Below are 13180 nucleotides of genomic sequence, written 5' to 3'. Positions count from 1 at the left end.
AACTAAGCACTATCTTGACGTATGGAATGATTTGGCAGGGGAATAAAGAAGAATTAACAATGTTAAGAAGAGAATTCATGAAAAAATAGCAAATAAACTCTCGACCAGGAAGGCCATTGGGGAAGACCGGAGCTATTACATTTTTTCAAAGAGTCAAGATAGGCTGTAGTTTAAGGGTGAATTTTCCAACTTTGAACTTTTGGCAATGTGCCTTGACTTCCCAGTCTACATGTTAAAAATTCAGGCCTGTATGGCACATAACTGTCCAGCCATTAATTTAAATGGTTAAGCACACTAAAAATTTTCAATATGTGCTTTTGACAGGCAAGTTAAAGTCATGGAATGCAAAACTGGGAGTATAAAGCCAGAAACCAATCCCTCAGCTATTTGGCCTTGGAAGGGCTATTGGGTATCAATATAATGTCACCCAAAAGTGAATCAAATAACCCAAGTGGTTCCTGGAAATTGGTAGTGGAGAGAAGACTGGAGGTCGAAGCTTGGGGTGAGGTGAAGGGTTCTATGATCACAGCAAGGAGGAGAATTAGAAAAGATTCTTTGGCAGAGGTGAGACCAAACGTTTCTTTGAGGAGCTGTGAATGGCAGTCCTGTTAGAACATAGAACAGTACAGCACAGAACGAGTATTGCAAAAAGCACCAAACCTCTTGTGCTGGCAAGAGTGCAAGACAACTCTCACTAAAAATATACTTCATCCAGGTGACAAGGAGGAAATAAGACATCAACTAACTAATGACATGTGTTATGGGTCAGGGTTTAGAGAATCCCGAAGTGTATCATGGAGTTCACCTGACCCACAACTTTTAATAGATTGTGGTATGGGGAGCACACGGCTCACTCTATGGTACAGCAGAAATGGAACAGCAGAAATGGACCAGTATTTTTTAAAACAAAACAATCTTTATTCTATGAACTCAAGTTAACCTTTTTAAAACAAACAGTGAATATCATAGCAACCATTAATTCAAAGATAACCCCCAAAGAATACAACACTAAGTAATCCTTTAAGCTGTCCTTTTAATATCCAAAAGACTCAACAAACCTTTAAACAGGAGCACACTGGATTCACATTCACTATTGAGAACATATATAATTCTGAATTCACCAAATGATCCAGAGATATTCTTTGGATAGCAGAGATCAACAGGACAGCTTTTTGTTTAACTTCAGCTCACTTGAAAACCCAGGCACATCCAAGCTTCTTCTCAAAGTGAAACTAAAAAGCAGAACCAGAGCTCAGCTGCACCCACACTCTGACATCACTGCAATAACATGAGCAGCTAACCATTTCTTAAAGCGACATTCTCATGACACATGATTATATTCTGTACATGTACAGTCTGTCCTTTCAAACAACTCAGGCAGGGATTTGGCATGCTCGTTGAAACGTTGACCTTCTACCGGATTTTAAAAAATCATTCATTTATGGGATGTGGGCATCGCCTGCTGGGCTAACATTTATTGCTCATTCTTAATTGCCTTTGAGAAGGTGGTAGTGAGCTGCCTTCTTGCACCTCTGTAGCCCCTGTGATGTAGGTACATCTACAGTTGTTAGGAAGGGAATTGGGAAGGGATTTTGCCCCAGCGACAATTATTCCGAGTCAAGATGGTGAACATCACTAACTACCAAGACAATATCAACAGCATCACCAACAACTTGGGTGCCCAGAAGAAACCCACAGACACGGGGAGAATGTACAGACTCCGTACAGACAGTGACCCACGTCAGGAATCAAACCCGGGTCCCTGGTGCTGTGAAGCAACAATGTTAACCACTGTGCCACCGTGCTGCCCACTTATCCCCCCCCAAGAGCCATCCTGGGGTGGCCCTTGAAGATGCTGGGGATCTCCAATTGCTCCATGATGTAGTTGTCATACACGCTCCCTGGGAAAGGTGCACACGTGTGAATCATCCAGTTGGTGGTCGCACACAAATTTGACGTATCTCACAGAATGCTCAGGGATGCTCCAATACCTGAAGAGCCTATGTTTGGCGAACCTTTCTCAATTTGTTTGCCATCACCCACCACTAGGTGAAAACCGAAATGCAAACCTTCCAATTGGGTGGGGGATTGCCACGTCTGCCCTTACCCTCGGCTGTAAATGAATCAGAGTGCAAAAACAGAAACTGCATGTGAACTCTTCCAGCCTGCCGTCAGACTGAAGAAGCTGTGCAAAGATTCAGAGAGAGGTTGAGTGAATAGAAGCGGTGCCATGTGATTGGAGCAGAGCCGGGAGAGCAAACAGTGCGATCTGCAGGCGAATAACGAGCGAACCTTGGCCCGGCTGGGACTGGGCATCAATAACCGGGAGCTGTCAAGTCAGGCATCCCAGTGAGTGCACTGGGCTCCTCTCACTGTGACCGGAGCAGCCGCTGGGACAGGGTCGGAAGGTGAGGGAGTGATTCTCACTCTGGGCCGTGGCGAGGATTCGTCCCCCTCTCCCGTGTTTCTCAACCCCTCTTTGTGCCGGCTTTCTTGCAGATGAACGCGGCGAGGAACGTGAGCGCGATGGTGCTCGGCCGGCGGGCTGTCGGCCGGGTGGCGGCTGTGGGAATCCGGGGGGACTGCGGGGCGGAGAGAGGGAGCAGCAGCGGCCCAGGCCCCGGCCACAGACCTCACATCAAAACGCGGGGCTACGAGGTCACTCGCAACCCCCACCTCAACAAGGTAAAGACACACCCGGCTCTTTCCCTTACTTTTAAATCCCTCCCAAACTGCACCAAACATACAATAACTCCGGATGGAAAGTTAAGCTGCAGAATAATGTCCTCTCTGATTGAATTTGTTGTGTGAAATTGAGAGGAAAATGTTCTGGAAACAAGCTAAGGTTTAATAATAAATAAGTAGGGATGGGTGACAGTTCTGAAGTTTTCATTGATTACTGGGGCAGCAGGGTAGCATGGTGGTTAGCATAAATGCTTCACAGCTCCAGGGTCCCAGGTTCGATTCCCGGCTGGGTCACTGTCTGTGCGGAGTCTGCACGTCCTCCCCGTGTGTGCGTGGGTTTCCTCCGGGTGCTCCGGTTTCCTCCCACAGTCAAAGATGTGCGGGTTAGGTGGATTGGCCAGGCTAAATTGCCCTTAGTGTCCTAAAAAATAAGGTTAATGGGGGTTGTTGGGTTACTGGTATAGGTATACGTGGGCTTGAGTAGGGTGATCATTGCTCGGCACAACATCGAGGGCCAAAGGGCCTGTTCTGTGCTGTACTGTTCTAATTCTAATACTTTTTAAAGATGAGGAAGATTAGATCCAGAATTGGAATATTGTATTAAAAACAAAGTGATTTAGGTTCTTGAAGCAACATATAAGTTATCTGGTTTGACCTTGTAGACCTTCTCCTGGGGTCTAGGTCTTGCACACCTTGGGATATATAACTCCAGTCCCCTGTTAATTTGAAATGATTCTGGAATTTATTTGTGGTGAGCACTGTTGAAGATGAAACAAGTTTTTTTTATAAAATCCAGAAAACTGAAAATGCTGGAACTATGAAGCAAAAGCAGAAAATGCTGGCAACAGCAGATGACACATCTAAGGACATACAAATTCATGTTTTAAAATATGGATCTTCCAGTAGGATTTCTATTTTTGGTTTCATGATTTTTTTTCTCCATGTGGACACTACTTCCTGGCTAACATTTAAAATGACAAGCTAACCCGGGTTCGATTCCCGGCTGGGTCACTGTCTGTGTGGAGTCTGCACGTCCTCCCCCTGTGTGCGTGGGTTTCCTCCGGGTGCTCCGGTTTCCTCCCACAATCCAAAGATGTGCGGGTTAGGTGGATTGGCCATGCTAAATTGCCCGTAGTGTCCTAATAAAAGTAAGGTTAAGGGGGGGGGGTTGTTGGGTTACAGGTATAGGGTGGATACGTGGGTTTGAATAGGGTGATCATGGCTCGGCACAACATTGAGGGCCGAAGGGCCTGTTCTGTGCTGTACTGTTCTATGTTCTATGTTCTAACCCCTTGTCTGTGAGATTTCTTCCTGTATTGTAAACGCAATGGTGATGCTCCTGCTGTGGATCAGGTTTGTTTATTGATCAAAGGCAGGTATTGTAGTATAACTATTACATTTGTTCGTATGACAGCACGAGTATACTGTTTGCCAGTAATCGGTTCACTGCAGGTGAAATCATTAGGCATGCATCTATTAGCAGATATGGGATAAAACTGTGGAATTTTGCAGAAGAGCCAGACTGTTTAGCCCTAGTCTGCAGCATCATGACCACATAACCTACTTAGTCTCATTCCACTCTCCTTACTTTCTGTCGACTTTCAATTTGGCTTTTTTAAAAAGCAACACTATCTCCCTTTGAAACAAACTTACTCAAAATATACCTAGGTGTAGATATTTCAAAAAATCACCTTTTAAATTTTCTTGCAATTATTTTCCTCCTTTTTTATTGTTTTGCAAAATAGTGATGGAAACAATCCATTGCTAACTTATCCTTAATATTTCAATCAAACAACTCTTTTGTTCTCGAGGTTCTAATTTCGGGTGGGGGGGGGGGGACAGTGGAAGGAAATTGTAATTTCAGAAGTCTTTCTTCTGTGACCCCCTCAGCCCTTGCAACATACCCGTTAATTTTCATTGCATCTTTTACATAAATTGACTATCCTTCCTGTACTGGGGTGCCCAAAACAGTAAATCAAATTCCTGCAGCCCCATTTAGGTCTTCTAAAAGTAAACAATATATGCCCTTGCTTTTGTATTATTTTTCCCACCAGTACATTACTAATAATTCTATTTCCGTTTTTACATAGTGTCACATGAATGACTTGAACTTGTGCAGGGCGCAATTTCAAAATTTGCAGATGACATAAAACTTGAAAGTATAATGAACTGTGAGGAGCCTAATGATAGGCAGATGGGCACATAACAGATGAAATTTGTCGTGACGATGTGCAAAGTGATATATTTCAGTAAGAATAACAAGAAAAGACAATATAAACTAATGGATATAATTCTAAAGTGGGTGCAAGAGCAGAGAGAGTTGGGGGTCTTGAAGAGTGCAGGGCAGGTTGACAAAGCAGTTATTAAAGCATTTGGCATCCTGAGCTTTATAAATAGAGCCACTGGGTATAAAAGCAAGGAGGTTATGATGAACCTTTATGAAACAGTGATTAGGCCTCAACCGAAGCATTGTGTCCAATTCTGGGCACCTCCTGTAGGAAACATGTGAAGGTTTCAGAGAGGGTGCAGAAAAGATGTACAAGAATAATTTCAGGGATGGGGGAAATCAGTAATGAGGATAGGTAGGTGAGGCTGGAGTTCCCTTTAGAGAAGAGCAGATTGAGAGGAAATTTGATAAGAGGTCTAGGCTGAGCAGAAAGAAAAGCTCTTCCAATTGTTGGAAGAGCCTTGAACCAGAGGAGACAGATTTAAATTATGAGACAAAACCTTTTATTTAGATAGGAGTTCTGATGTTGAATGCTCTGCCTGAAAGCATGGTGGAGGTAGGTTCAATCATGGCTTTCAAGTGGAATGGGAAAATAAATTCCAGGGCTATGGGAAAATGTTGGGGGAGGGAATTAGCTGAATTGCTTTTGCTGAGAGCTGGCAAGACTTGATGGCTGAATAGCCTTATTTTCCTGTAAACATCTATGATTTCCCTTGATTCTCTGTACTTATGGCTTTTAATGACTTATTTTTCTGCACACCATGAGCTCCCTGTTCCTCCACTCCACTAATCATTTGAAGGTTATTTCCTCTCCCTACTCTTAGTTTACATTTTTCTGTGCTGTTCTGCACATGTTGCTTATCTGCTTATCTTGGTAACCAATTTGTTCTCCTATCTTTCATAGTCTTTATCATAATTTGCCACATCCTGCAAATGTGTGTCATGAACAAATTTAAATATTGCTCTTTACATTCATAATTCAGATATTCATATAAATTAGTCCTCTTCGCTTGTTGGACCAGTGTTCTGGTAAACAAGAGTGACAGGGTGGAAGTTAATTGCAGCAGCATGCAGTTATAATTTGGTCTTGATTCTAAAGTCTTTATTTCTGTACAGTATTTTGATATTTAATGTATGTAGTTAAATGGCAATTTGGGAAATAGAGTTGTTTGGAGCACAGGACTTTTTCTGCAATGCAAATTGAGAGAAAAATAGATGCAAGATTATAAGACAGTTGGCAGTTCCCATTATAAATGTGGAGTAAGGATTTGTAATGGAAAAAGTTAAAAGAAGTGTGATTGGGTAATAGGAAATAGTTTTGTAGAGAGGAACTGTGTACAGATGTAAGTTTTTCTTTAACCTAAATACTGAAACCAACTCCAACGCGGATCCCTGTGGAACACCATTTGTCACAATGTCTGCTTTGCGAAATGTTATTTTATTCCTTCATGTATCTGTCCATTCATTTGGGTAAATTTCTTTCAATTCCTTGTTATATTGTTGCCTTCAGGCTGTTATTGGTTAATATCCCCTTTGAATTCTTATGTACCATATCCATCGTAGTTCCTTTATTATTTGTCCCAAGAATTCTATTAGATGCTATTTCTCAATTCTCTGACTCCTGCTGGATTTCCTTGATTAGTTCACAGTTCTTCAGATGTTAAGAACTTTGCTTAATTCATGTAGCCTTGGGTGGCATGTGGCGCAGTGGTTAGCATTGGGACTACGGCGCTGAGGACCCTGGTTTGAATCCCAGCCCTGGGTCACTGTCTGTGTGGAGTTTGCACATTCTCCCCGTGTCTGCGTGGGTTTCACCCCCACAACCCAAAGATGTGCAGGTTAGGTGGATTGGCCACGCTAAATTGCCCCTTAATTGGAAAAAATATATAATTGTGTATTCTAAACTTTAAAAAAAATTAATGTAGACTTTTACCTTCAACTGAAGTAGCAATGGCTGGTTTATAAATTCTCACTTTGTCCCTTCTTCCCTTTTGTGGTAGCACAGTTTCGTTTGCTACCTTTCAGTCTTCTGTTATCATCTTCTTTCGGAATTTTGAAAACTTATTATTAGGGCCTTCATTCTCACTTTCCTCAGGAACCTCTAATGTAAACCATCAAGTTGTGGGATTTATCTACAATCAGTTGCAGTAGCATCAGTACTTGTTGAACACTGACTATCAGTTACTGTGTCTACACCAGTGTTGTCCAGTGCTAGTCATTAGCCAAATGTAGCTTGCTAGAAATCCAGATATGGGAAACTGAATTTGTACAAAACAAGCCACGTTTTGTTGTTGTTGTTGAGCCTGGGATCACAATGCTCCTTAGCTCATGATGTATGCTTGTCTTAACACTTTTGTGCACTTGTTGGTAAAATGCTGAAATGAAAAGCAGATTGCATGTGCTATCTGATTTCTTAATTGTTACTGAATGTGTTGTTAGATGTTAAGTAAATATACGCGTGAAGCACACTAATACTTTAGCAAATTCTGTCTGAACATATTCCAGGAGATATTGGTGGAAGCAGGTGGCATGGCATGAGATTTGAATTTCTTCATTGGCCCAATTCCTCAACCACCCTGCCATCTCAACCCACTTTCCTTGACCATTCTCCCAGATTCAGCCTTTGGACATTTATTTTTCTATTTGGTATCCCTTTTCTCTTCCCCACTATAACCACCTCATGGTCTTTTCAATGTTTAATTCTGGCTTCCAAGTCTAATCCTAGGTGTTCAATGTTCCGCGATTAGGGGACATTAAAGGTGAGGATAGACACGTGGAATTGTGATATAGTAACCATCATCGATACGTGGTTGAGGGAAGGGCAGGATTGGCAGCTCAACATCCCAGGATATAGAATCTTCAAGCGATACAGAGGAGGGGGTAAAAGAGGAGGAGGCATTGCATTCTTAGTTAAGGAATTAGTTACTTAAGTCAGGAGAGATGATATCTTGGAGGGGGCATCAAATTAATCTTTGTCTGTAGAGCTTGGGAATAAAGACGGCCACATTGCTAGGTGTTTATCATAGGCCCCCAGATAGACAGCGGGAATTTGAGGAGAAATATGTGCACAATTCATGGAGGTGTGTAAAAATAATATCAACAGGGTAATTATATTAGGTGATTTCAACTTTTCCCAACATTAGTTGGGACAATCATCGTGTTAAGGGCTTAGATTGAGTAGAATTCTTAAAATGTATACAGGAGAACGTTTTAGGTCCATATGTAGAGGGTCCAACAAGGGAGGGCACAATGCTGGACTTAATTCTGGGGAATGAAGCCAGATAGGTGGTTGAGGTGTTGGTGGGGGAGCATTTTAGTGATAGCGATCACAACATAGTACAATTTAAGCTTGTTATGGACAGCGAAATAGACAAGTTACAAAAAAAGGTTGTGGATTGGGGGAGAGCGGATTTTAGTAAAATAAGGCAGGATCTGGCCAAGGTAGACTGGGAGGAGTTACTTGTGGTAAAATTTGCAGAAGAGCTGTATGGGGCATTTAAAAAGGAAATGGGGAGCATACAGGCCCAACATGTTCCCTCTAGGTGAAAGGAAGGTGTAACAAGCACAGAGAGCCATTGATGACCAGAGATGTTCAGGATATGATGATGAGAAGGAAAAGAGAGCCTTTTAGCAAATACAAGGGGAACAAATCAATGGAGGCATTAATGGAGTACAGAAAATGTAGGATGGAGCTTAAGAAAGCAATTAGGAGAACAAATAGGGGATATGAAAAAGCTCTGGCTGGTATAAGTAGAGGAAATATCAAGATATTCTCTCAGTATATCAATGGGAAGAGGATAACCAGGGAAAGAGTAGGGCCAGTTCGGGACCAAAGGCAAAATCTGGGTGGAGCCAGAGGACATTCGTGGGGTGTCAAACGAATACTTTATACCCGTCTTCACCCAAGAGAATGAGGATATAGTTATGGAACTCATGGAGAGATACTGTGAGGTTCTCGAGCAAATTGACATATGAAATGACAAGGTATTGGAGGTGTTGGCAGGCTTAAAAGTGGACAAATCTCCAGGTCCGGGTGAATTGTGTCCCAGGCTGCTGTGGGAGGCGAGGGAGGAGATTTCAGGGGCTCCGACCCAAATTTTGTATTCCCCTCTGGCCACAGGGGAGGTGCCAGCGGAGTGGAGAACAGCTATTTAAGATGGGTTGTGGAGATAAACCAGGGATCTACAGACCAGTGAGCCTCACGTCAGTTGTAGGGAAACTATTGGAGAAAATTCTGAAGGAGAGAATCTATCTCCACTTGGAGAGGCAAGGATTGATCAGGGATAGTCAACATGGCTTTGTCAGAGGGAGGTCATGTCTAACAAATTTGATTACATTTTTTGAGGAGGTGACTAGTTGTGTAGATGAGGGTAGTGCAGTTGATATATTTTCTATAAATTTCAGAAAAGCCTTTGACAAGTTCCCACATGGGAGGCTTATAAAGAAGGCAAAAGCACATGGGATACAGGGTATGAAAATTGGCTCAGTTGTAGGAGACAGAGGGTGATGACAGATGGCTGCTTTAGTGACTGAAAGCCAGTGGGGACCCACAGGCATCTGTGCTGGGTCCCCTATTATTTATAAATTATATAAATGACATGGGTAACTGTGTGGGAGGGGGATCAGTAAGTTTGCTGAAAAAACAAAGATTGGGCAGATGGTTAACAGTGAGGTTGAGTGTCTTGGGTTACAGGGAAATATAGACGGGATGGTCAAATGGGTAGAAAAGTGGCAGATGGAATATAACCCTGAAAAGTATAAGGTGACAGACGTTTTGGAAGGAGACATTTGACAAGGAAGTATTCAATGAATGGCATGACACTGGGAAGTTCCTAGGAACAAAGGGACCTTGGTGTGTTTATCCATAAATCCCTGAAGACGGGAGGGCACGTTAATGGGGTGGTGAAAAAGGCATATGGGGCACTTGCCTTTATCAACTGAGGTATAGATTACAAAAGTTGGCAGGCCATGTTGGAGTTGTATATAACTTTGGTGAGGTAACAGCTGGAGTACTATGTGCCATCCTGGTCACCACATTATAGGAAGGATGTGATTGCACTGGAGCGGGTGCAGAGGAGATTCACCAGGATCTTGTCTGGGATGGAACATTTAAGTTAAGAAGAGATGTTGGATAGGCTTGGGTTGTTTTCGTTGGAGCAGAGAAGACTGAGGGGTGACCTGATCGAGATGTGAAAGATTATGAGAGACATGGACAGAATGGATACGGAGCAGCTGTTCCCCTTAGTTGAAGGGGGCACAAGTTCAAGGTGAGGAGCTGAAGGTTTAGGGGGATGGGTGGGATAAACTATTTTACCCAAAGGGTGGTGATGGTCTAGAATGCACTGCCTGGGAGGGTGGTAGAGGCGGGTTGCCTTTAAAAAGTACCTGGATGAGCAGTTGGCACGTCATAACTTTCAAGGCGAAGTGCGAAGTGCTGCCAAATGGGATTAGGTCGGTCAGGTGTTTTTCATGTGTCGGTGCAGACTCGATGGGCCAAAGGGCCTCTTCTGCACTATATTTTCTGTGATTCTGTAAAAACAAATAAGACAACACTGATCTGACTGTGTTAATAATGCATCACAATTTGTCAACAACTGCAACTGATGTGATGTTAAACTTATATAGAAGTCCTCTGACTGCCCGCCCAATTCGGTAATATATGAATAATTTAATTTGCAGACAGATCTCAGCCTGGATACAGAAAGCTTTGTTGGTCTAACTCACTTCCAATGGAAATACTTGAACTGAGATGAAATATTATTATTTAACTATTCTAATCTCGTGCCCACATTCACGGCACAATACAGCCAGAGGCGCACGCTCCGTTTTCAGAACTCAGCAGTGTTCAGTGCACAAACTGAGTCCCACAGCTCAACAGCGACTCAGAACTATGGTTCCATCCTGTTGGCCCAGCCTCCGTCTGTCTCTGTTGGTGAGCTATCTCGCTCACATGCTGCCGATCTGCAATCTCAAATCTTGGTCACGTTTACCTGTCTGGGATTTTTTATAAATTTAGAGTATCCAATTAATTTTTTACAATTAAGGGGCAATTTAGCGTGGCCAATCCACCTACCCTGCACATCTTTGTGTTGTGCGGGTGAAACCCACGCAGACATGGGGAGATTGTGCAAACTCCACACGGACAGTGACCCAGAGCCGGGATCAAACCTGGGACCTCGGCGCTGTGAGACTGCAGTGCTAGCCACTGCACCACCATGCTGCCCTGTCAGGGATGTTGTAAGTACCAAGTGGGATGAATTATATGATTCAGAAATTTGCATTTTTCCCTGGATAATGTAGCAAAACAATCCTGGTACAAGGAGGGGTAAAACCGAGCCCTTTGTCTTTTTCAAATCTCCCAGATTGTTTTGAAAAGCTGCCAGGGGATTGATGCCGAGTCCAGGAGGCACCTCCTGGCCATTCCAGGAGGATTGCCAATTCTAATTTAGTTGTATAATGGAAGGCATTTTCTACTAAAATTAGTGCATGAGGCTCAAATAACATTTCCACTGTTGCATCAATGACTGGTCAGCAATTTCTATTGGACACCATTGTACTACACCCACATCTGATGGTTCTACAAGTTTTATATCTCATGTCTGTATTATCTCTCTTATATGTGCTAAATGGGCCTTTTCTGTTAGGTTGGTCAATTTGGATTGAATCCCTGAATTCAACTAGGGTGCCCTACCCTTTGAACAGGGCGCGCCTTTCAGGATATGAAATACAAGGGCGTATAAATTTGTCTGTGCAGTAGAAGTCTGCAATGTGCAAAATATGGGAAGGTTGTGAGGCTTATTTAGGGCCACTTTGTAAGCTTGGTTTGCCCTGAGGTAGCCTGCGCCAACACTTGCTACAGTCGAAAGCCAGACCTTGTGATTGCCTGTGACCTACAAAGTGAGTGCTCCTCCTGAAGTCCTGTCTAACCTTCCAGATCACTGTTGCGCCATATATCTCAGGTCTGTGACACCATGGCTGGGATTCTCCAAAATCCCGGCGCCGGCGTAAACACCGGAGTGTTGCACGCCGGCGTTGGCCCAGCGATACAGGGGGCCAGCACAACGCCAGAGTGCTGCTCGTTGTTCCGGCGCTGATACGCGGCCCTGTACTGCTGGCGCGGGTACATGTGTGCGCGTGCTGACCGTTTCCGCACTGGCGCAGCGCAACATGGCGGAGCCACACACCGGGCCCGTGCGGAAGGAGGTAGGTGCCCTCCAGATCGCGCGTACCCGCCGATCAGAAGCCCCCGATTGCAGGCCTGGCCGTCGTGCAGCCTCCCCCCCTCCTCCAGGAGTCTGATCCCCCCCACCCCACACAGGATGGCCACTGCGGCTGCGGGTCTGACCTCCTGCCGGGTGGTGCCAGGTTGGAACCACGCCGGCGGAACTCGACCGCGGAGAATTCCCGCGTTTTCAACGGCCCCCGACTGTCGCCGCGTCGACTGCGCGCATGTGACTGCCGCCAATTCTCCGGTCGCCGGAGAATTGCATCCTGACGTCGGAACGGCGTGGCGGGAATTTCCGGACTGACCGGCGATTCTCCGATCCGGCGCGGGCTCTGAAAATCCCAGCCAATGTCTGGGAATCCTTTGTGTAGCAAAATTACTGGACCAAGATCCACTTGTGAACTCTACTTTCATATTACTGCATTAATAGAAAAGAATATTAAAACGTCAGTCGAAAAATTATGACATTTTCGTCTGAAACTTCAAAGATATTGGTGGAAATGGAATGAGAGCAAAATAATTAATCTCTAAAGAGTCCAGAGAGAGAACAAAAAAAGCCCTATTTAAGGAAGGAGATAATTGAGTTACGACTCATCTTGTGTTGTTTAGAATAACTTCAAGTAACTTAGCAACCTAACAACATTTTTAGTTCTGATTGATAAAAATGTATTTCAAGAAAGGTAGAATTACATTTTGTAATTATATCCTACCTTCAAATCTTTATGAAACTGCGATGCAGTGATTCTGTTCAGAACTATGTTTTCCAATCATTTACCACCGTATTGTTGGAGTGTAGTTTACACTGTAAATAAAATTGACCAAAAGCAAATAAGGAATGGTGCAATGAAAAGCTTATTTAAGATAAAACTGTGTCATATATCTGATAGGAAGTTTGTGGCAGAAAATCTTTTTTGTCCAGAAAAGTATTTATATTGACAGTACAGTTCTGGTCATTTGCTTTGTGGGGCTCAGCAGGGTGGGAGGTGGGGAGGTTATTGCTTTGTTTAGTTGGCAAACTCAACAATTTTGGCTGAGAAAAGTTT

The 13180-nt window shown here is 43.6% G+C and overlaps 1 protein-coding gene across 1 annotated transcript in view; it reads left to right on the top strand.

Moving 5' to 3' along the window:
* Window positions 1-2057: 2057 nt before the first annotated feature.
* The window catches only part of LOC119977187 (NADP-dependent malic enzyme-like), a 179020-nt gene continuing 167897 nt past the window's right edge, over window positions 2058-13180 (top strand). Inside the window, exons 1-2 of the mRNA XM_038817871.1 lie at window positions 2058-2408; window positions 2500-2685. Of these exons, the coding sequence (XP_038673799.1) occupies window positions 2500-2685 (186 nt within the window). The 5' untranslated portion in view covers window positions 2058-2408. The remainder of the gene's footprint in view (window positions 2409-2499; window positions 2686-13180) is intronic.

The sequence above is a fragment of the Scyliorhinus canicula genome, chromosome 14 (assembly GCF_902713615.1).
Source record: "Scyliorhinus canicula chromosome 14, sScyCan1.1, whole genome shotgun sequence".
In the NCBI taxonomy this organism is placed as follows: domain Eukaryota; kingdom Metazoa; phylum Chordata; class Chondrichthyes; order Carcharhiniformes; family Scyliorhinidae; genus Scyliorhinus; species Scyliorhinus canicula.
This window is presented reverse-complemented; position numbering and strand designations above follow the sequence as displayed.